The 23,722-nt window shown below is 51.7% G+C and overlaps 1 protein-coding gene across 4 annotated transcripts in view; it reads right to left on the bottom strand.

The window, feature by feature from the left end:
* PKN2 (protein kinase N2) overlaps nucleotides 1-23,722 on the bottom strand; it is a 793,532-nt gene that overhangs the window by 14,686 nt on the left and 755,124 nt on the right. For all 4 annotated transcript variants that reach the window (XM_085602131.1, XM_085602129.1, XM_085602128.1 and 1 more), the window contains one exon: nucleotides 14,234-14,341. In XM_085602131.1, coding sequence (XP_085458257.1) covers nucleotides 14,234-14,341 — 108 coding nt within the window. The remainder of the gene's footprint in view (nucleotides 1-14,233; nucleotides 14,342-23,722) is intronic.

The following is a 23,722-nucleotide window of genomic DNA, read 5'->3' as shown; positions in this document are numbered from 1 at the left end:
AGGTGTCCATGTGCCCTGTATGGTGTGATGAAGTAGATGAGCTACCCAGCCAGTGAGCGATGCGTCTGCTGTTAGCACAATCTGTGGAACCGGCTCTAGGAACGGTCGCCCTTTGGAAAGGTTTTGGGTGTTCCACCACTGCAGAGAGCAATGTGTGCAGCCGTCCACCAACACCAGATCTGTTAGCTGACCTTGAGCTTGGTTCCACTGACGTACTAAGCATTCCTGTAAGGGGCACATCTGGAGTCTTGCATGAGGTACTATGAATATGCAAAAGGCCATCATCCCTATGAGTTGCATGAACACCCAAGCTGGAAGTGAGTGTTGCGGCTGGAATCTTATTATAAGGGCTTGCATGCTTGCTAACCTGGCTGGACTGGGATATGCAAGGCTTGTTGAGGTGTTTATTGTGGCACCCAGATATTGTTGAATGTGGAATGGTTGGAGGTGGGACTTTGTGAGGTTTAAGGTAAACCCCAGTTTGAGTTTGAAATTACTTGTAAAGCGCACGTCTACCAGCGGTTTCTTGGCGCTATAGTTAACAAAGTCCTGGGCTAGAAGAGAAGGGTAGCTGCTAGCGAATTATTCAAAAGACTTCATGAACAGGAAGGTCTTGAGGTGTTTACGGAATTGCGGGTACAAAGTAATAGAGCGAAGTTCATGGGGAAGGGAATTCCAAAGGGTCGGAGCAAGGGAGGCAAATTTTGAACCTCCCCATTTCTTTCTCCGATAGCGTGGGACGTGGAGGAGGGACTGGGAGGACGAACGTAGTTCCCTGGTGGGAACATATGGAATGATCTCGGAAGAGATGAACGCCGGTGTCAGGCCAAGTCGGGCCAAGAAGGTGATGGAGGCGAGCTTAAATTGGACCCTCGCTCGCGCCGGGAGCCAATGTAAAGATTTCAGAAGAGGGGTGGAGTGGTGGAATTTAGGGAGTTTGAAGGCCAGGCGGGCCGCTTGGTTTTGTATCTGCTGTAGGCGTCGCAGGCTATATGCGGGGATACCAGCATACAGGGCGTTGCCATAATCCAGGCGGGACACCACCATGGCCAGGATGAGGAGCTTAAGGGCAGGGAAAGTGAAGAAACGGGACACCCTACGTATAGTACGCAGTGAAAGGAAAGAAGAAGATACCACAGAGCTAACCTGGGAGTGAAGGGTAAGTTGAGAATTGATTTTTAAACCTAGTGTTTTGACAGAGGAAGAGGGTACAGGAGAGGGGCCAAGGGAGGGGGGCCAGAAAAGAGGAGACCAGGGGCTGGATGAACCACCCGTCAACACCAGCTCGGTCTTGTCGGGATTGAGTTTGAGGTGATTGTGGTTCATCCAGTCCCTGATATGAAGCATGACCGATTGAAAGTTTTAAACAGAAGAGGGGGAAGAAGATAGATTGAAAACAAGCTGGAGGTCATCCGCATAATTAAATACGGCGACCTCCATCTGTTGAAGGGAAAAAATAAGAGGGGCGACATACAGATTGAACAAAAGGGGGGAAAGGGAAGAGCCCTGGGGGACCCCGCACTGAACTTTCCGGAGGTCCGCTGTGAAGTCACCCAGGCGGACAGCCTGGGAGCGGTCCCTCAGGAAAGAGGAGAGCCAGACCAGGGCAGTCCCCCCGATCCCCGCCGCCCTGACACGGGAAAGCAAGATGGTGTGGTCCACCGTATCAAAGGCGGCTGAGAGATCGAGGAGCACTAGGGCCTGGCGCTGATTAGTATCCATACCCTCCCTGAGGTTGTCCAGGACCGAGATGACAACGGACTCCATGGAGTGTGCGGGGCGGAAGCCAGCCTGGCGAGGGGCAAGAGCTCCATGCATCTCCACAAAGGAGCTCAGAGTGCAGGTGACATGGCGCTCGAGCACCTTAGCCAAAAATGGCAGGAGGGAGATGGGGCGGAAATTGGCAGGGACAGAAGGGTCTGCCCCAGGTTTTTTCAGAATAGGCACAATAACCGCGGACTTCAAGGGGTTTGGAACTACACCTTGAGCAAGAGAGCTGTTGAGGAGATGAAGGGGGGGGGGTCTGGGCAGGTAACAAAGATATGGCGAAGAATGTGAGCAGGACAAGGGTCAAGCGGAGAACCAGATTTGACCAGGGGAACTAGGGAGATCAGAGATTCCCTAGTGATGGAGGGAAAGGTGATGAGTTCACCCTTGGGAGGGGGACATTGGGGGTCAAGAAAGGAGGGGGAGGGGGGAGGGATGTTGGCCTTAATGGTAGCGAAGTCGTGAAGTAGTTGGATTGTGGCGTGTGTGTGATTTACACACTGGGTATGTGACTAGCCGTTTATGAGCCAGTCATCCAAATATGGGAAGACGTGAATTTGTTGTCTTCTTAGGTGGGCTGCTACCACTGCCAGACATTTTGTGAAGACTCTGGGTGCTGTGGTGACTCCGAATGGGAGAACCTTGGACTGGTAATGCTGACCGTCCACTACAAACCGAAGATATTTCCTGTGAGCAGGGTGAATGGGAATGTGGAACTAGGCGTCCTTGAGATCTAATGTGGCAAGGAAGTCACCTTGTTTGAGTAGAGGGAGGATCTGTTGAAGAGTGATCATATGGAAATGGTCTGATTGTATGTAGAGGTTTAATGGTCTGAGGTCCATAATGGGTCTCAGGGTTCCGTTCTTCTTTGGAATGAGGAAGTAGAGGGAGTAAACCCCTGTCTTTTGGTGATGAAGGGGAACTGGTTCTATTGCATGTTTTTCTAGGAGGGAAAGCACCTCTTGTTTTAGAAGCGTTAAGTGCTCTGCTGACATTAGACGCTGTTTGGGTGGTATGTTTGGGGGAGTTGAAGTGAGCTCTAGGCAATAACCTGATTGGATGATTTGTCTCACCCACCTGTCCATGGTAATGTTGTTCCAGACAGGTAGGAACTGTAGCAATCTTCCCGAAACTGGAGTAGAGTGGTCCGGGGGTAGTGTAGGGAAGTCATTGTTTAGGGGTGGAGGCGGTGCGAGTACTGGTAGTTTTGCCTCTACCCTTGTTGTTAGCCTCCTCTGTAATAGCCTCTGTTAGATGAGGTCTGGGTGGGAATCTTGTAGGAAGTGGAAGGGTTATCAGTGGTGAAACCTCTAGAGTCGCCCCTATAAGAGGAGCGACAAAAGGAACTTTTGAGAGCTTGTGATTGCAAAGCTCCCATTGCTTTGGCAGTGTCAGTATCCTTCTTCATCTTCTCTAAAGATGAATCTACAGTGGGCTCAAATAAGTGTTCCTGGTCAAACGGTTGATTTAATATGGTAGTTCGAACCTTGGGTTTGAAGCCCGAAATGCGTAGCCACGCATGTCTGTGTAAAAGGACACTGGTATTAATAGCTTGGGATGCTGTGTCTGCAGCATCCAGAGCACAATGAATGGAGGTATTAGTTATGAGTTTGCCTTCCTGGATGAGATCATTGGCTCGTGTTTTATTTTGGTCTGGAAGGTGTTGTAGTAGGGTCTCTAGCTCATCGTAGTGTGCCCTATCATACCTAGCCAGCAAAGCCGGTGTGTTGGCAATTCTCCATATGCTGGCTACTTGGGACTCTGTTCTTTTACCAGATGTGTCCAACAGTTTTGACTCCTTATCAGGAGGTGGAGCATCTCCTGTGGTTTGGGAGTTAGCCCTTTTCCTGGCGTTGGAGACCACTAAGGAATCCAAGGGTACCTGCCCTTCAATATAAACAGGGTCAGCTGGGGCAGACTTGTACTTTTTTTCTACCCTGGGGTTAATGACTCTGGCCCTTACAGGATCCTTAAACACTTCAGGAGCGTGTTTGATTACCCCTTTTAAACATTGGGAGAATGGAAGTGGACCTTGGGATGGTGCAAAAGTGTCCATGAGGAAATCATCCTCTACAGGGTCTGTGTGCAGTTTCACACAGTGGTATTCTGCTGCTCTTTGTATGAGCTGAGTGAACCCTATAGTATCCTCTGGAGGGGATGGTCTAGATGGGTAGATGTCATCCTGTGGTGTGTCGGGGACATCTGGTGTGTCACAATCTTCCCATGGGTCTTTTGGGGTACCAGGAAGACTAGGTTCCCCTAAGGGTTTATAATTCCCTTCGTCCTCAGAGGTGTAGTCATCATCCTGAGGTGGAGGAGATGGTGAGGGCACTGGAGATGGGATGGGGAGGAGGAGGTGGAAAAGGAATCCTTAAAGGAGAAGTTGCAATGTCTCTTTTTTAAAGGAGGTGGAGCGGGTACAGGCTTGTCCATTTTCCTTTTCTTGGAAGGACTAAGTATAAGTTGACCTGTCTTGGGGTCTTTTTGAAGAGTTTTTTGGGATGGATCAGGTCGAAAAAGCTCCTCCTCTGGAGTGTGTTTCGCTGCAGATTTTTTCGGCTCTGATTGTTTGTGTGGCACAAGTTTTGGAGTCGTTTTATGCTCCTTAGGTCTGGAATCAGGAGTTTTCCAAGGTTCCGGTGGGGTCTTCGGCACTGGTTGTTTCTTCTGTTCCGATGGTTTTTTAGGATCCGTAGGTTGAGCGCCAGTATTCCTCGGAACCGGTTGTTTGCTCGGTTCCGAGGGTTTTTTGGGCTCCGAAGGCTGAGTGCTTGAGGTCTTTGTAACCGAGTGTTTACTTGGTTCCGACGATTTTTTTGGAGCCGGGACGTCCGTACCAGTAGATTTCAGTGCCGAAGGCGCAGATGTGGAACCGGGTGTTAGTGCGGAGGAGGGTAATGGTGTCTTCTTAGGTGCCGGGGATGGAGTCTCGGCACTGGCGGCAGGCTGGCTCGATTCCGAGTGGCCTGAAGGCTTATGTATTGACTTCTTTGCTGAGCCTGAAGGCGGGGCGTTAGAAGTTTTGTCCCGGTGTGCACCTAGGCCTGAAGGTGAAGGTGTGACCGAAGCCTTTTTTGGAATGGGTGGAGGATGGGGGGGGGGGGGGGGGGGGGGGGGGGGGGAGGGGTCGACGTCAGTACTTACGACCCGCTGCCCCGGAGTGATGTCTTCGACGTCTGCTTCGGAGGCGCTGATGTTGCCCTCTTGGCTCTGCTCCTGCACGTTGATGCCCTCCTGGAAGATATCGTCCGGAATCGATGATCGAGCCATGGTTCTTCGAGCTCGACTATCCCGAATTGTCTTCTTGGAGTGGAAAGAGGCACAAGCTAGACAGTCTTTGGCCTCGTGCTCGAGTGAAAGGCAGAGGTTACACACCTCGTGAAGATCGGCATGTGGAAACTTGGATCCACATTTAGAACACTTTTTGAAGGGAGTCCTTTCCATGAGCCAAAAGCCTAATGGCACAGGTAGGCCCGAAGGCCTGTGTCGACGACCGGAATCAAAGAATTCAAGTTCGAAGAGATGCGCGCCGAATGAGAACGCGATCGAAACAATACCGAAGAATGGGTGAAGGATTTCGCGTCGAAAAGTAGATCGGTAACGACACCGAACTGGAGCGCGATGACCACATCCAAGCCCGATGGCAGAAAAAAACAATCTGATGATGGAGTCGATGCCCATGCGCACCATTGTCCAAAGGAGGAGTCACCTATCGTGTGACTTCCAAAGACTTCTTCCAAGACAATAACAAAGTGCAAACATCCGGGCCCAACACCAGATGGCGATCTATGCAGTGTGTGATCTTCAGCTCATATGCCTCGAACACTATTTTCTGGGAATCATGGGCATCAAAAGGCATCCACTTCTTAAAGCAACTGGGCACCCCAGACACACCAATCCCCTTCAGAATACTCCAACAACAATACATCTACTAGACACAGACTTTTATGACTTTATAAAGCTCAAAGTCAGTTTGTCTAAGATAAGTTACCAGGACAAAGACCCTTCCATCAATAAGAGAATGCTCTCCCTCAATAAGTCAGGTCACCAGTCCTCCAAACTTTATCACATCTTAAAGCCCAAAAACACATCTATTATGGGAACACTCTTAAAAAACTGGGCTAGCCAAGGGTCAAGTGGCAGTTAATCTGAAGTCTGTCGTATCCCACAAGATCTCTCCTTCCCTCACCCAAACAAAGTCCTGCCTCTTCCATAGGACATTTTGGACACCGGCGCGGCTTTAAGAAATGGCTCTTAGAGATGACCCAACTTGTTGGAATTGTCACGCAGATACCGGTGACCTTTGCCATTTACTCTTTCTCTGCAAGGCGGTCCCCCCTTTCTGGGATAGTGTTTTCAACTTCATTCACTCTCTTTGTGGGATACATCTTAAAGAATTTCTCTCCTTAATTCGGGGTTTCCTAGACCCCAGATCCACTCACAACATTATTGACTTCTTGTAGATGTACTAATGACCTTGGCTTGTAAATTGATGTTGACTAACTGTAAGAACACGGCCTCTACCTCCTTTTGTGCTTGGCTGAACTGGATTACTTTCTTGAGAGGAGCAGACAATATCTCGCTCCAAAATTATCCATGGAAAGTACACATTAACAATGTCTGGGAGTCCCTGGACAACTAATTCACCATGACAAAACCCCCCATGAGACAGCATGTCACCCCCTACATATACCAAATAGGTATCCCAACATTTATATGAACATGTATTAATTATGCTGTAATGTAGGTACTATATAGATGATATTATAATGCACTGTGTTATACTTTTTGATGCACTGTCTCTGCTAGTTGGCTGATATAATAGCATCCCTTTTTGGAGATCGACAAGAGGGTTCCTCTATTTTCTTTCTCTGCTTTTGCTATCTTTAATTTCTTAACCTCTCTTCTATATAGTGTTTGGAGGCCGAGTTCGGGCTTGCACTTCTCTTATGCTCCTATAGAACCCACATATCATTACCAATGTATGCTGCGTACCTACTTATTTTCCATGTAACTACCTACCTCAGCATCTCAATGTTGCCTCTGTTTGATCTTTTTTTTGTTTATTTAAAAATCTCTCAATAAAAAAATTTCTTGTACCAAAAAAATAAAAAAGGGCTCGTCTCTATGGTAGGAGTTCCTTAAAACCATAAGGAGGCTAGCCCTGGGCAGAATAAACAGCAGCTGGTTCAAAGGAGTAATGTATACCAAACATGCTTATTAGAAAGGCTGTTGGAATAGTTTTGATATGTTTAAGACTGCAAATAAAGAATTTTGAATAAAATGAAGGCCTACAAAAATGAAAAGGTGTGCCACAAAAGTTTCATTTTTGATGCTGCAAAATTTGCTCAGCTATGCTGCAATAACCCAGGGAGTCAGATTCTAGGATCTAGGTCAATATCATAGTGCGGAATACAACATTAGCAGCATTTTGTCTTAAATAAGCAAAATTAGTCTATGTCCTAGTCAAACCACTGAGCCAAACTGTAACAGACTTCAAACTTCAAAACAAGTAGACATCTTTTACTAGCATGTAAGACTCCCTGCCTCCATGAAAAAAAGGGTTGCATAGCCCCTGGCACACTTTACTCATTCCTTGATGGAGTAAATTAACACTTCAGCAGAAAGGGGGGAGCCAGGTAAAAGTTCACTAACCCGAAACAAAATAGACTGGTTCCTTGGAATGGAATAAATATCATGTTTCTGAGGAATTCCTGCATAAGCATTTCCTCGCAGATATAGAAATACATGACATCAGTACAATTCTAGACAAACATTGGTAAAGCTCATAGATCTCGCCTTTGGGGCCTACTGACTATTGCAAACATTCTTAGGGGTGCTGAGCAGCATGGCTTAAGAGTGAGGTGGGGGAAGTTACTATGACTTTGTTGCTGCGTCATTTTGTAGGCGCGCGCAACTGACATGAAAATTCCTACTAATTGACCTGGCTATTTTTTATATTTTATTTACAGACCAGAGTAGAATCAGTAAAATTAAAAACAAGCATGAAAGCATTTTTTAAGTGGGTGCGAGGAAGCAACACAGTGTGTGGGGAAAGCAGCAACTAGGTTGAGTGGGGGAAGCAACACTAAAAACAAGGGGAAGCACAGGACGTGGCTGAGACAGCAGTGAGTGCAACAGTGAGCTGCGGGGAAGAAGCACACAGCAAGAGAGCAGCATGGGGGAGGGGAGGCACGCGCGGTGGGGGGGAGGGGAGGGAGGCACGCGCGGTGGAGGGGAGGGGAGGGAGGCACGCGCGGGGGAGGGGAGGGAGGGAGGCACGCGCGGTGGGGGGGAGGGAAGGGAGGCACGCGCGGTGGAGGGGAGGGAGGCACGCGCGGTGGAGGGGAGGGAGGGGAGGGAGGCACGCGCGGGGGGGAGGGGAGGGAGGCACGCGCGGGGGAGGGGAGGGAGGCACGCGCGGGGGAGGGGAGGGAGGCACGCGCGGGGGGGAGGGGAGGGAGGCACGCGCGGGGGGAGGGGAGGGAGGCACGCGCGGGGGGGAGGGGAGGGAGGCACGCGCGGGGGGGAGGGGAGGGAGGCACGCGCGGGGGGGAGGGGAGGGAGGCAGGTGGGGGGGGAGGGGAGGGAGGCACGCGCGGTGGGGGGGAGGGGAGGGAGGCACGCGCGGTGGGGGGGGAGGGGGGCACGCGCGGTGGGGGGGGAGGGGGGCACGCGCGGTGGGGGGGGGGGGGAGGGGAGGCACGCGCGGTGGGGGGGGGGGGGAGGGGAGGCACGCGCGGTGGGGGGGGGAGGGGAGGGGAGGCACGCGCGGTGGAGGGGAGGGAGGCACGCGCGGTGGAGGGAGGCACGCGCGGTGGAGGGGAGGGAGGCACGCGCGGTGGAGGGGAGGGAGGCACGCGCGGTGGAGGGGAGGGGAGGGAGGCACGCGCGGTGGGGGGGGGGGGGAGGGAGGCACGCGCGGGGGGAGGGGGGGGAGGGAGGCACGCGCGGGGGGGAGGGGGGGGAGGGAGGCACGCGCGGGGGGGAGGGGGGGGAGGGAGGCACGCGCGGGGGGGAGGGAGGCAGGCAGGTGGGGTGGGGGGGAGGGGAGGGAGGCACGCGCGGTGGAGGGGAGGGAGGCACGCGCGGTGGGGGGGAGGGGGGCACGCGCGGTGGGGGGGAGGGGGGCACGCGCGGTGGAGGGGGGGGGAGGGGAGGCACGCGCGGTGGAGGGGGGGGGAGGGGAGGCACGCGCGGTGGGGGGGGGGGGAGGGGAGGCACGCGCGGTGGGGGGGGGGGAGGGGAGGCACGCGCGGTGGGGGGGGGGGAGGGGAGGCACGCGCGGTGGGGGGGAAGAAAGGCACGCGCGGTGTGGGGGGAAGAAAGGCACGCGCGGTGTGGGGGGAAGAAAGGCACGCGCGGTGTGGGGGGAAGAAAGGCACGCGCGGTGTGGGGGGAAGAAAGGCACGCGCGGTGTGGGGGGAAGAAAGGCACGCGCGGTGGGGGGGGAAGAAAGGCACGCGCGGTGTGGGGGGAAGAAAGGCACGCGCGGTGGGGGGGGAAGAAAGGCACGCGCGGTGGGGGGGAAGAAAGGCACGCGCGGTGTGGGGGAAGAAAGGCACGCGCGGTGTGGGGGAAGAAAGGCACGCGCGGTGTGGGGGAAGAAAGGCACGCGCGGTGTGGGGGAAGAAAGGCACGCGCGGTGTGGGGGAAGAAAGGCACGCGCGGTGTGGGGGAAGAAAGGCACGCGCGGTGTGGGGGAAGAAAGGCACGCGCGGTGTGGGGGAAGAAAGGCACGCGCGGTGTGGGGGAAGAAAGGCACGCGCGGTGTGGGGGAAGAAAGGCACGCGCGGTGTGGGGGAAGAAAGGCACGCGCGGTGTGGGGGAAGAAAGGCACGCGCGGTGTGGGGGAAGAAAGGCACGCGCGGTGTGGGGGAAGAAAGGCACGCGCGGTGTGGGGGAAGAAAGGCACGCGCGGTGTGGGGGAAGAAAGGCACGCGCGGTGTGGGGGAAGAAAGGCACGCGCGGTGTGGGGGAAGAAAGGCACGCGCGGTGTGGGGGAAGAAAGGCACGCGCGGTGTGGGGGAAGAAAGGCACGCGCGGTGTGGGGGAAGAAAGGCACGCGCGGTGTGGGGGAAGAAAGGCACGCGCGGTGTGGGGGAAGAAAGGCACGCGCGGTGTGGGGGAAGAAAGGCACGCGCGGTGTGGGGGAAGAAAGGCACGCGCGGTGTGGGGGAAGAAAGGCACGCGCGGTGTGGGGGAAGAAAGGCACGCGCGGTGTGGGGGAAGAAAGGCACGCGCGGTGTGGGGGAAGAAAGGCACGCGCGGTGTGGGGGAAGAAAGGCACGCGCGGTGTGGGGGAAGAAAGGCACGCGCGGTGTGGGGGAAGAAAGGCACGCGCGGTGTGGGGGAAGAAAGGCACGCGCGGTGTGGGGGAAGAAAGGCACGCGCGGTGTGGGGGAAGAAAGGCACGCGCGGTGTGGGGGAAGAAAGGCACGCGCGGTGTGGGGGAAGAAAGGCACGCGCGGTGTGGGGGAAGAAAGGCACGCGCGGTGTGGGGGAAGAAAGGCACGCGCGGTGTGGGGGAAGAAAGGCACGCGCGGTGTGGGGGAAGAAAGGCACGCGCGGTGTGGGGGAAGAAAGGCACGCGCGGTGTGGGGGAAGAAAGGCACGCGCGGTGTGGGGGAAGAAAGGCACGCGCGGTGTGGGGGAAGAAAGGCACGCGCGGTGTGGGGGAAGAAAGGCACGCGCGGTGTGGGGGAAGAAAGGCACGCGCGGTGTGGGGGAAGAAAGGCACGCGCGGTGTGGGGGAAGAAAGGCACGCGCGGTGTGGGGGAAGAAAGGCACGCGCGGTGTGGGGGAAGAAAGGCACGCGCGGTGTGGGGGAAGAAAGGCACGCGCGGTGTGGGGGAAGAAAGGCACGCGCGGTGTGGGGGAAGAAAGGCACGCGCGGTGTGGGGGAAGAAAGGCACGCGCGGTGTGGGGGAAGAAAGGCACGCGCGGTGTGGGGGAAGAAAGGCACGCGCGGTGTGGGGGAAGAAAGGCACGCGCGGTGTGGGGGAAGAAAGGCACGCGCGGTGTGGGGGAAGAAAGGCACGCGCGGTGTGGGGGAAGAAAGGCACGCGCGGTGTGGGGGAAGAAAGGCACGCGCGGTGTGGGGGAAGAAAGGCACGCGCGGTGTGGGGGAAGAAAGGCACGCGCGGTGTGGGGGAAGAAAGGCACGCGCGGTGTGGGGGAAGAAAGGCACGCGCGGTGTGGGGGAAGAAAGGCACGCGCGGTGTGGGGGAAGAAAGGCACGCGCGGTGTGGGGGAAGAAAGGCACGCGCGGTGTGGGGGAAGAAAGGCACGCGCGGTGTGGGGGAAGAAAGGCACGCGCGGTGTGGGGGAAGAAAGGCACGCGCGGTGTGGGGGAAGAAAGGCACGCGCGGTGTGGGGGAAGAAAGGCACGCGCGGTGTGGGGGAAGAAAGGCACGCGCGGTGTGGGGGAAGAAAGGCACGCGCGGTGTGGGGGAAGAAAGGCACGCGCGGTGTGGGGGAAGAAAGGCACGCGCGGTGTGGGGGAAGAAAGGCACGCGCGGTGTGGGGGAAGAAAGGCACGCGCGGTGTGGGGGAAGAAAGGCACGCGCGGTGTGGGGGAAGAAAGGCACGCGCGGTGTGGGGGAAGAAAGGCACGCGCGGTGTGGGGGAAGAAAGGCACGCGCGGTGTGGGGGAAGAAAGGCACGCGCGGTGTGGGGGAAGAAAGGCACGCGCGGTGTGGGGGAAGAAAGGCACGCGCGGTGTGGGGGAAGAAAGGCACGCGCGGTGTGGGGGAAGAAAGGCACGCGCGGTGTGGGGGAAGAAAGGCACGCGCGGTGTGGGGGAAGAAAGGCACGCGCGGTGTGGGGGAAGAAAGGCACGCGCGGTGTGGGGGAAGAAAGGCACGCGCGGTGTGGGGGAAGAAAGGCACGCGCGGTGTGGGGGAAGAAAGGCACGCGCGGTGTGGGGGAAGAAAGGCACGCGCGGTGTGGGGGAAGAAAGGCACGCGCGGTGTGGGGGAAGAAAGGCACGCGCGGTGTGGGGGAAGAAAGGCACGCGCGGTGTGGGGGAAGAAAGGCACGCGCGGTGTGGGGGAAGAAAGGCACGCGCGGTGTGGGGGAAGAAAGGCACGCGCGGTGTGGGGGAAGAAAGGCACGCGCGGTGTGGGGGAAGAAAGGCACGCGCGGTGTGGGGGAAGAAAGGCACGCGCGGTGTGGGGGAAGAAAGGCACGCGCGGTGTGGGGGAAGAAAGGCACGCGCGGTGTGGGGGAAGAAAGGCACGCGCGGTGTGGGGGAAGAAAGGCACGCGCGGTGTGGGGGAAGAAAGGCACGCGCGGTGTGGGGGAAGAAAGGCACGCGCGGTGTGGGGGAAGAAAGGCACGCGCGGTGTGGGGGAAGAAAGGCACGCGCGGTGTGGGGGAAGAAAGGCACGCGCGGTGTGGGGGAAGAAAGGCACGCGCGGTGTGGGGGAAGAAAGGCACGCGCGGTGTGGGGGAAGAAAGGCACGCGCGGTGTGGGGGAAGAAAGGCACGCGCGGTGTGGGGGAAGAAAGGCACGCGCGGTGTGGGGGAAGAAAGGCACGCGCGGTGTGGGGGAAGAAAGGCACGCGCGGTGTGGGGGAAGAAAGGCACGCGCGGTGTGGGGGAAGAAAGGCACGCGCGGTGTGGGGGAAGAAAGGCACGCGCGGTGTGGGGGAAGAGAGGCACGCGCGGTGTGGGGGAAGAGAGGCACGCGCGGTGTGGGGGAAGAGAGGCACGGGCGGTGTGGGGGAAGAGAGGCACGGGCGGTGTGGGGGAAGAGAGGCACGGGCGGTGTGGGGGAAGAGAGGCACGCGCGGTGTGGGGGAAGAGAGGCACGGGCAGTGGGGGAAGAGAGGCACGGGCAGTGGGGGAAGAGAGGCACGGGCAGTGGGGGAAGAAAGGCACGGGCAGTGGGGGAAGAAAGGCACGGGCAGTGGGGGAAGAAAGGCACGGGCAGTGGGGGAAGAAAGGCACGGGCAGTGGGGGAAGAAAGGCACGGGCAGTGGGGGAAGAAAGGCACGGGCAGTGGGGGAAGAAAGGCACGGGCAGTGGGGGAAGAAAGGCACGGGCAGTGGGGGAAGAAAGGCACGGGCAGTGGGGGAAGAAAGGCACGGGCAGTGGGGGAAGAAAGGCACGGGCAGTGGGGGAAGAAAGGCACGGGCAGTGGGGGAAGAAAGGCACGGGCAGTGGGGGAAGAAAGGCACGGGCAGTGGGGGAAGAAAGGCACGGGCAGTGGGGGAAGAAAGGCACGGGCAGTGGGGGAAGAAAGGCACGGGCAGTGGGGGAAGAAAGGCACGGGCAGTGGGGGAAGAAAGGCACGGGTGGCACGCGCGGTGGGGGAAGAAAGGCACGGGCAGTGGGGGAAGAAAGGCACGGGCAGTGGGGGAAGAAAGGCACGGGCAGTGGGGGAAGAAAGGCACGGGCAGTGGGGGAAGAAAGGCACGGGCAGTGGGGGAAGAAAGGCACGGGCAGTGGGGGAAGAAGGGGGAAGAAAGGCACGGGCAGTGGGGGAAGAAAGGCACGGGCAGTGGGGGAAGAAAGGCACGGGTGGTAGGGAAAGGAGGACATGGGTGGTTGGGGTAAGGAAGGCAAGGGTGGTGAGGAGAGAAGCGCTCACGGGAGACACTGAAAAACACGTGCTGTGAAGGAGGGCTTGGGCAAAAGAAAAATGTAGTTCCTAAAACTAAGAAGTGGAAAGACGCAAGAAAAGAGGCTATGCTCCAGGACAGATAAGATGTACAGGGCAAACCATTGACTATGAACCAAGCAAATGAGAGTGGCAATAAAGCCTTTCAATGGTAAGCAACGGGAGGATTCTAAGCCCATTGTAAGCTGACAATAGGTTTTTAGCAAACAGACAGATTGTGTTCTCTGGTAGGTGAGCCCTAAGAATGATTAGACAAAGATACACAATCTTTCTGCAGAACAGAGATTAAAGTAAAGAAATATTTATACCTGAGATGATTCTGTAAAAGACTTCTCTATTGCCAGCTGTTGACTAGTTTTGAAGTTGCTCACAGCAAAACATGACTCACCCGCCACATCCATGTCTTCTGAGTTTTATGTACACTTTCATGTATGCTTCTGGCATTTCAGATAGTTTCTAATCTCTTGTAAAGTAGAGAACTCATTTTTTCAAGCCTCTGGAATTACTAAGAATAAAAGTGAGTAGTGAAATACTTCCACCTAAAATCCTACCTGGAGTCCTGGATAAAATGATCAAGTACATAAGTACACATGACAAACTTTTTAACATTTGAAATTAACAGAAAAGGGAATGTTAAAAAATGTGTGAAATGATACCAACAGTTGATAAATAACATTTAATACTTTACAAAACAAGTTATCATTTTAAACATACAAAAGCTAGTCAACATCAAAAGTTAATAATGATCTTCAGGTGAAAACCTGAGCTTTTAGCATACTTATAATATACAAAAGCATTCAACACTTTTAAAGTCTGGACAATTTGGTCCAAAAATCTTACCCTTCTCATAATGGAGATTGCTTCTGTAGATAAGAAACGAGGATAACGGACTTCATCATTAACAATACTATCAAACACCTCCTCTTCATCATCTCCAGGAAAGGGAGACTAGATTTAAATTGGAAAAAAAATGTTTTTTTAGTAAAGCTTGTTGTTCATAATCTAATACCCTATTGTGCATTCAACTAAATGCCAGTTACGGCTTGCATGCCAGATACACAAATGTAATATAATCTGATCTAATTAACAAAAACTGAACTATTGAAATGAAACCATTTGAATGAACAGTTTTCATGTTCACAGTTTACATTGAAATAGTCCAGGAGAAATACTCAACTAAAACATTTAAAATGATTATGATTAATATTCTCAAAGTGGCACTAATGTACACTTAGAGCATAACATGAGCTGGTGGTTACAACAGGTACTTATTTTTGGGGACCAATGCCTATTTTTCCGCATCAGATTATTTACTGAACTCAAGAGAGGGAAAAATACACAGATAAAAAAACAGAGAAGATGGCAAAACCGATCAAAGGGAGAAATTAAGCACCTGCAAGAGCGAGAAACAGGTACTGTCTGGTAGTGAATTAATGACTACCAGCCTTGGTATTTGGCTGGTTTAACTGCACCAGATGCCTGCTTCTGAGAAGAGATTCAGGTACCAGCACTCTATCTTTCACATTCCAAACATTGCATTCAATACAACAAAGTCCTATGTCAGGAGAAAAGACAATACAGGTGTGCAAAATTTGCATTTTGCCAATGTAATTTGGTGGCTTACATAATTGTGAACTTGATAAAGTTGCAAAATAATTATGTTGTGTAAGTCAATTAAATAATTTTTTGTAAAAACATTTTGATGGAATTTTACTGCAAAATAAATTAAGTCATATGTTTGGCTATGTGGAACCTTCAACTTATTTTGTGTGGACTTTTTAACAAACAATTAACTTAAAGTGTTTCATGGGTGCTTTCTCTCATTTTCCTAGCCTATTTACAATTACGTGAAAATTAAAAAAATACTTTACACACATTTAAAAATAACATGGGAGAGTTATTTTCAAGCAAACCAAATAAAAAACATGCATAATTTCTAGGTTTTCTAGGTGAACAGGTTCCATTTTAAACTGCTCAGCCAGTAGATGCCTTCATGGCTTTCCACAGCTTACTTACTCAAAGCACTCTGCTGTTGCCCAGGCAGAGGTCTTAAAAACTCAGACCTAAGCCACATCATAATGCTCAGTTAGGGAATTCCTTTGAATGTAAGATCCTTACACCGGAGATAAAGCATGACTTTAACAACATGCTTCAAAGTGAAACCCTTTCAATCCTAATTTCATGGTGAAACCCACACTAGTGTCTACTGTTGTGTTAGTTGTATAGCTCTTTATAAGACTAAAGATTGGTACTCTAATGCAGCCCTAGAACAAAATATAATACTCACCAGAATCATATACTCTTAGCCAACTTGCATTCGCCCATTGTAAAAGCGTATCTACCAATCCTAATTGGTTCTAAGGCAAAACACTTGCCTTAACATCCCATTTATCAAGTTCTGTGTTTTGTTCAGCAATAGTTTGTAAAAGCAATCTATGCTTATTATTATATAAGATGCATGCGCTAGGTAGATTTCCATTTCAGGTTATTTGTATATAATGGGGAAAGTTACTGTTTTGATAAAGCAGGTTTTGCTTCTAGATCCTGCCATTTATATATGCGCTTTTGCCTAAATTTTGAGTTCTCATACAATTCTCATTTCTAACTGGGTTTACCTTTTAAAAAGCGATGCACTATGTGCAATTGTATATTGCTATTATATCATTTGTTCAGAACATGAGAAGTTGCCAGACTAATGCTAATTATAATAAACACAGGGCAAGAAGTATTGACCAATTTTGCGGTTACAAGCTTTATTACTGGCAAAGTAGGAGGGTTTGCAACAGCAAAATAGCTTTTTGCTACGCATGATCCCCTTTTAGGAGTGCGTTAACTTGTACAGTATCCTAAAATGTGATTTTAAATGGATACCAATTCTATTTTGGAAGGGGCATGTTATAGGCATCCCTTTTAGATTGGCACCAAATGTATCAACAATTTGCGACTAGAATTGCGGTGGCAAAACACAACATTTTGATGACAAACAAATGAAAAGTTACCGATTCTCAAATTTGAAAGGTACTGGCTGGGGGGGTAGAGGGCCTGGATGAAGAGTAAAAATAGCCTGCCCTCCTTTAAGAGAGCAGTAGTTTCCATCATCCAACATGCACTCTACTGGCAGTTGCCCCTCGCTCTCTTTTTTACAGTGAGAACTGCAAGGAATGGAACCCTAAGAGTAGGATTGAAGCCTTCAGAGCAGTGTTTCCCAAACTGCAGCTCCCGGCCCACTGGTGGGTAATGAGCTGATATTTGGTGTATTGCAAAAGTCTAAGCAATAAATACAGATGACTTTACATTTTGTATTTATCCTGTCACATTTGCTGCACATCAAAGACAGAGGTCAAATGTCAGGCTATATCTTCTGACAAATTATTGTTTTTTTTTTAGTTTTAACCCTTTCGCTGCTAGGCCTTTTCCACCCTGTGTTAAGCCTTTTTTTGGCTATTTGGGGTAGTTCGCGATTAGGCCCCTGTACCTTTTTGTCCACATAAGGTATCCACGCCAAGTTTGCTTCCTTTTCTTCCAGCATCATGGGGATTTTAATTGTATTCAGGGTTGGTGTATTCCCCTGGAGGGGACCCAGAAATTAGCCAAAATACAGCTAAATCTTTTTTGAAAAATGGGGAAAATGTGCTGCAGAAGAAAGTGTCTGTTTTTTCCTGTCCAAATGGTATCAACAAAGGGTTTGTGGTGTGGAAAACACCATCCTCCGAGCTTTCAGGGCCAGGCAGACCTTTGTCAGAAAACCACATTTTTTACTCACAGTTTTGGGATTTTACTGGGACATAGCCTATTTTTGCTACTTTTTGTGCTTTCAACCTCCTTCCAGGTATTGGTAGAAATGCTATACATTTCTGAAAAGTAACCAAAATTCTGAACTCAGCAAGGGGTCATTTGTGTAGATCCTGCAAGTTTTTTTCTATAGAAACTAACAGTTAAAAATAAGAAAAATTGAAAATGAGTTAAAAGATAAACCAGCCATTTGTGCCAACATTTTCGCCTATAACTTCTTCAAAGTGTGACAGATTTTTTAAAGCATATACTGTTACATTCGCAGGACCCTTCTGGTTGTGGGGATATATAGGACTTGGTTTACCAAGAAGCCGAGGAACCCAGAGCCAATAACTGCACTGCAACTTGCAATGGTTTTTCATTGTGTACCGGGTATATAGCAAATCATTTGGTAAAATATAAAGAGTGGAAAATAGGTATCAAAGACACCTATGTTTTTCCGAAAATGGGAACAAAATATAGTTTAAAAGCATTAGCTATTTGCACATCTCCGAAATTGTGGTTACCCATACTAGCATGTGAATTGTAGGAAATTTTTCAAATTGATTTCTTTTTTACACATTGTCTTACATTTGGAAGGCAGAAATTTATAGAAAGTTAATAGGTAATAACAGTCGCTCTACAATTCTGTGTTTCGCTAAGTCTCCTGATACAAATGGTACATCACTTGTGTGGCTAGGACTAGTGTCTGTAACAGGAAATGGGCCTAAACGCAACGTGGACACACCACATTTTTGCAGTGAAAACTGACCCTTTTTTTGGCAAAGTGCCTGGCTGGGGATTTTGAACCTTAGTTCTGCCGGCACCTAGGAAAATCTAGTAAACCTATACATTTTCGATAACACATACAGGTGATTCTGGGTACGAAAACGTTGGGGGGGGGATCAATGCAAGCCATACCTTGCTGGATTCCCCAGGGTGTCTAGTTTTCAGATATGTGTGGGTTTGGTAGGTTTTCATAGATGGCCGCTGAGCCCCGGGGACAAAAACCCAGGTGACCCCCCTTTGCAAAACCAGGTCGTTTTGTGATAGGTAATTTTGATGTATCCACAAAACTTTTTGGGCCCTTGCCGGCCACGGGTACTTGGCCCACCCTCACAAGTGAGGTACCATTTTAATCAGGAGGCCTGGGGGAATGCGGGGTGGTAGGACATTTGCGTCAACCCGTGAGCCCACAATATTCCCACATAGAAATTTGAGAAAAATTATTTCTTCAGCTAAATTTGAGGTTTGCAGGGTATTCTGGGTAAAAAAACCTTGGGGGATCCACGCAAGCCATACCTCCCTGGACTCCCCAGGATGTCTAGTTTTCAGAAATGTGCGGGTTTGGTAGGTTTCCTTAGATGGTCGCTGAGCCCGGGACCAAAAACGCATTAGCAAGCCCATTCTCGGCAGCCCCCACCCCTACGTATAAAGAAAAAATCCCTGGTGCCTAGTGGGCTTTTTATCCCCCCCAAGGGCAGATTAGGGACCACTGCCCCCATCTCACTCCTGGGGGCAGAAAGACTGGGATTTTGTTTTAGGGGGTGGGGGCATTGGCATGCCCATTTTGGGCAGCCCCCACCCCTACATGTAAAAAAAAATCCCTGGTGCCTAGTGGGCTTTCTGCCCCCCCCTCCCGGGGCAGATCAGGGGCTATTGGAAATTAGAAAGACTAATTTTGAGGGGGGCATTGGCATGTCCCTCTCCGGCAGCCCCCACCCCTACATATATTTAAAAAAACAATCCCTGGTGCCTAGTGGGCTACTATACCAAAATGAGAAATAAGGTATAGTGTACACAGAGTCCAGTGGAACTCCCAAGGAAGGCAGAGGTAAAAGTAGATAGCACCTTACTCTCGATTTGTGGGCGAGCAGTAAGGCTTTATCAGAGGGTAGTGTAAAGCATTTGTTATACACACTCAGGCAGCAAATTATGTCACACACTCAAAGACTGAACTCAGACCAATTTGTTTGTATCAAAATTATTATTATGGTATTTTATTTCTGAGAACCAAGCCAAACCTGGTGCAGGTAAATAAAATAAATGCTTTTCAAAATCTTATGCAATGTTTTACAACTGAATGCAGGTTCAAACGCAGTTGATTGAATTACAGGTAAAACAAAGTTTCAAAATTACTTTTCGGCTTACAATGTACGTTAATTTTTAGATTACTTTTCAGATAACTTTTGCTAATCAGTGTGATATGCCTAGATACCACACTAATACATCTCCTAGACAAAAGGTAAGTAATACACATTTAGTGCATAGGCAGTTTTTCAATATTCCAGACGCTTCGCTGTATCCAGGGGTCAGCGCAGGTGATAGCGCTTGGAAACTACTCTCCCCAGGAGCCTGAGGGGCTGCACGACCATCGGAGGCCCCGCCCCCTGTTACCGAGGATCCTTTAGCCGCGCCTCCCGTTTCGCGGGAGACGCTTCGCTGTATCCAGGGGTCAGCGCAGGTGATAGCGCTTGGAACTACTCGCCCCAGGAGCCTGAGGGGCTGCACGACGATTGGAGGCCCCGCCCCCTGTTACCGGGGATCCTTTATCCGCGCCTCCCACTTCGCGGGAGACGCTTCGCTGTATCCAGGGGTCAGCGCAGGTGATAGCGCTTGGAACTACTCGCCCCAGGAGCCTGAGGGGCTGCACGACCATCGGAGGCCCCGCCCCCTGTTACCGGGGATCCTTTATCCGCGCCTCGCGCCTCCCGCTTCGCGAGAGACGCTTCGCTGTATCCAGGGGTCAGCGCAGGTGATAGCGCTTGGAACTACTCGCCCCAGGAGCCTGAGGGGCTGCACGACCATTGGAGGCCCCGCCCCCTGTTACCGGGGATCCTTTATCCGCGCCTGCCACTTCGCGGGAGACGCTTCGCTGTATCCAGGGGTCAGCGCAGGTGATAGTGCTTGGAACTACTCGCCCCAGGAGCCTGAGGGGCTGCACGACCATCGGAGGCCCCGCCCCCTGTTACCGGGGATCCTTTATCCGCGCCTCACGCCTCCCGCTTCGCGGGAGACGCTTCGCTGTATCCAGGGGTCAGCGCAGGTGACAGCGCTTGGAACTACTCGCCCCAGGAGCCTGAGGGGCTGCACAACCATCAGAGGCCCCGCCCCCTGTTACCGGGGATCCTTTACCCGCGCCTCGCGCCTCCCGCTTTGCGGGAGACGCTTCGCTGTATCCAGGGGTCAGCGCAGGTGATAGCGCTTGGAACTACTCGCCCCAGGAGCCTGAGGGGCTGCACGACCATGGGAGGCCCTGCCCCCTGTTACCGGGGATCCTTTATCCGCGCCTCGCGACTCCCGCTTCGCTGTATCCAGGGGTCAGCGCAGGTGATAGCGCTTGGAACTACTCGCCCCAGGAGCCTGAGGGGCTGCATGACCATCGGAGGCCCCGCCCCCTGTTACCGGGGATCCTTTATCCGCGCCTCCCGCAACGCGGGACGCGCGTGGGCGTACGCCGGGCTAAGCCCGGGCAAAGGGCGGGCCGTTTGTGGCCGTTAGGAGCCGGTAGAGGCCAGGCAGGGCCACCCCCCTGAAAAGAGCTGCAAGCATCAAGGTACTGTGACCTGCTCTAAAAACGCATGAATATATTGCTGGCAACTAGACTGTGCATATAGAGACGCTCCCTACCTTTGGATTGCAATTGGCTTTACCGCTTCAATTGGAACTTGTCTTCTGTTTTTGTGCAGTTGTTTGGGCTTTTCAGGATGGGCAAGAGGAAGAGTACAGAGGGAGGGTTGGTGGCCAGCAGTAAACTAGGGAAAAAGGCCAAAAATACTACCCACTCTGCTATGAACTGTGTCCTGTCTAGAATTGAGGAAATTTCAATGATTGTGAGGAGACGCTTGGGAGCTTGGTTGCCACTTCCCAAGGGGGTTGCAAAGTGGCAAAGACCGTTCCTAAAAATGCTAAAAAGGTGATTCCCTCGATGTTCTCTAACTCACAGCATAATTCTAACGCGCATGGCCTACCCACTACTCTGCTAAAGACCCCTGTTGAACCACCAGCTCTCGTAGTACAGACCATGCAGGCTACTGTTCTAGATCTACATACTCCCGAGTCCCCCCATAATTCTGTTTTATGTTCTAATAGGTTTTCCGTACTTGATCCGAACCATGACGAACCCAGCTCACCACCTAATAGGGTGCCTCCCACCCATCCAACCCCCGTCAGGTCCCCAGCTGTTTCCTTGGAAGCATTGCAGGCTAGGATTTTAAGGTTGGAAGAGTTGGTTACAGTTCTTAATAACAGGGTGATGAGCCTCATTTCAGATCGAGGCTCGCATCCGACCAGCCCCGCCCAAGCACCACTTTTAGGGCCTACACTCATTCCAAAGACAAGTGACCCGGCCCCTCACTCTCACTCCTGTCCTTCGCCAATTAACCCTCTACTAGTGCCACTAAACAGGGCCTTAGGAGAGGGTAACACCAAGCCACTCTCCACTATTAGGTCTTTTGCCGACGTCACACGAAACTTTGTGTCTAATAGGGTGTCAAATACTCACCCCCAGGCTAGGATGGGTAGCAACGCAACTTTTCCATCTATTAGGGGCGAGCACGGCCCCTCTCCATTCTTGGCGGCCGCGGGTCCTAGGTATTATAAATCCCCTGCAAAGCCTTGGGTTTACATGACACATGTCCCGAAAATGACCAACCCAGGTGGATCTGAAAGAAGTGAGTCATTGCATAATAAAGTCATCCATTGGCTGAGGCACACTAGAGGCTGCAGATCAATTATCAGAGATGATATATTGAGGGTGCGGCGGCTATCTAGAGTGGATTCATCATTGGATTGCGTGGAAATCGAGCTTAGAGATTTAGCTCTAGCAGAAAATCTAATATTGCTGGAATATAGGACCTCACCACCCGCACACTCCTCTATTCAAATTCATAGCTCCTTGATCTGGTCCCAGTTTAGCGACCAGGTGGATTCAGGCCTTAGACAGGTGGACTGACTATCCAGGCCCCATGTAAATACCTCTTTATCTACCCCTGAAAGTCCCTTACTAGAGGGCACAGGACCGTTTCCTGCCCTCCCTCTGGACTTTATTGGGGATAGCCCAGTTGTTTATGCAACCCCAGGCGCGGCTTTGGGGGGGGGGGGGGGGGGAAATTAGGGGGTGCACAATAAGTAGGGATGGAGCGGTAGTCTCCTCATCCATCTCCCACTCCCCAAGAGTTATCCAGTTTTTATCCTGGAATATTGCCGGCTTAAAAAGGAATCTCACCGATCCTGTGTGGAATGATTTTATCAGTAAATTCGATATTATCCTTCTCCAGGAAACCTGGTGCTTGGAACCCATTCATAGATCTGGGTTCACAACCTATTTTGTTCCGGCAATTAGCTCCTCCAGAGGGCGCCCATCGGGGGGCCTCCTAATTTGGGTGAATATAGAGCTGAACTGGATTGTTAAGCACAATGTCAGCCTGTCCTATGATATTCTCCACCTATCAGCTGGTGGGTCTGAATTCCATCCTGCCCTAGAAATTTTCAACATATATGCTAGAGGATAGTCAGGTGCGCAAGAAAGTCCTACGTTGTCATTTCTTGAGTCCTTACTTTCAGCTCTTTCCACCACCTCGGGTGTTGTAGTAGCTGGTGACTTAAACTGTACCTTTGAGCCCCTTGGTGATGATGACATTTTGGACACGGAGGGGGCTGATTACAAGCGAGGTATCCCTCCACTTGTCTTCCGCCACTCAAAAAATGGTCAAAAAGGGCTGTTCAAATTACTGCCCTAACCTTGGAGTTTAATCTAAGGGCGACAAATGGCAGATCCCGCTCTGACATCAGGGGAGCACCCACATTCATTAGAACTAGGGTCCCTTCGCGCATAGACTACATCTGATGTTGAGCTGTGGCCGGATCTCATTGACATGGAAGTCATGTCTAGGCAGGAGAGCGACCACAACCCACTAACCATGCAATTCAAGCGCGAAATGCTTACTACGTCCATTGCGCCCATTGGAGTCCAGTCATACTGGTCCAGAGAGGTTGTTCCATCCAATTGCAATAGACGACTCAAATGGTGTAGAGTTGCCAAGCGAGAGGTAGATTTGGCCAGGATTAAAAACATCGTGGTGGAAAGTACTGGCTTGTTGGAGGCTGTCCTGGTCGGCCCTCCTAATGTCTTGCTATCCAGAGGCTTCGAAGAGATATATCTTGAGACCATTCAAAAGGTGGGGAAGTTTTTTGAATCAAACTCTAACGGGGATCGCAAGTCACCCCGACCAAACATGGAAAACTTGTGGTTTTCGGGTGATTGTAGGGCAAGGAGGCAGGAACTTGCTAGGGCTTTAAAATTAAGGGATCAGCCCTCTATTGTCTTTGCTCGAAAATCTTACTATAGCTCTATAAAAAAAGCTAAGAGACTCTGGGAAGATCATCATTGGCAGGATTTGAAATCTGCAGTACGACGCAAAGACCAGACCCTGTTTTGGGACCTTAAAAACATTAGTGCAAGGGGTGGGGCTGATCCAATTCCGAACCATATAACTGGGCGCCAGTGGTTTGATAATTTTTCCGGCCTATATTCATCTGGGAAAGATTCTCCTTCGT

The sequence above is a fragment of the Triturus cristatus genome, chromosome 4_2, assembly GCF_964204655.1.
Source record: "Triturus cristatus chromosome 4_2, aTriCri1.1, whole genome shotgun sequence".
In the NCBI taxonomy this organism is placed as follows: Eukaryota; Metazoa; Chordata; class Amphibia; order Caudata; family Salamandridae; genus Triturus; species Triturus cristatus.
The sequence above is the reverse complement of the archived record's forward strand: the minus strand, read 5'-3'. Positions and strand labels throughout refer to the sequence as shown.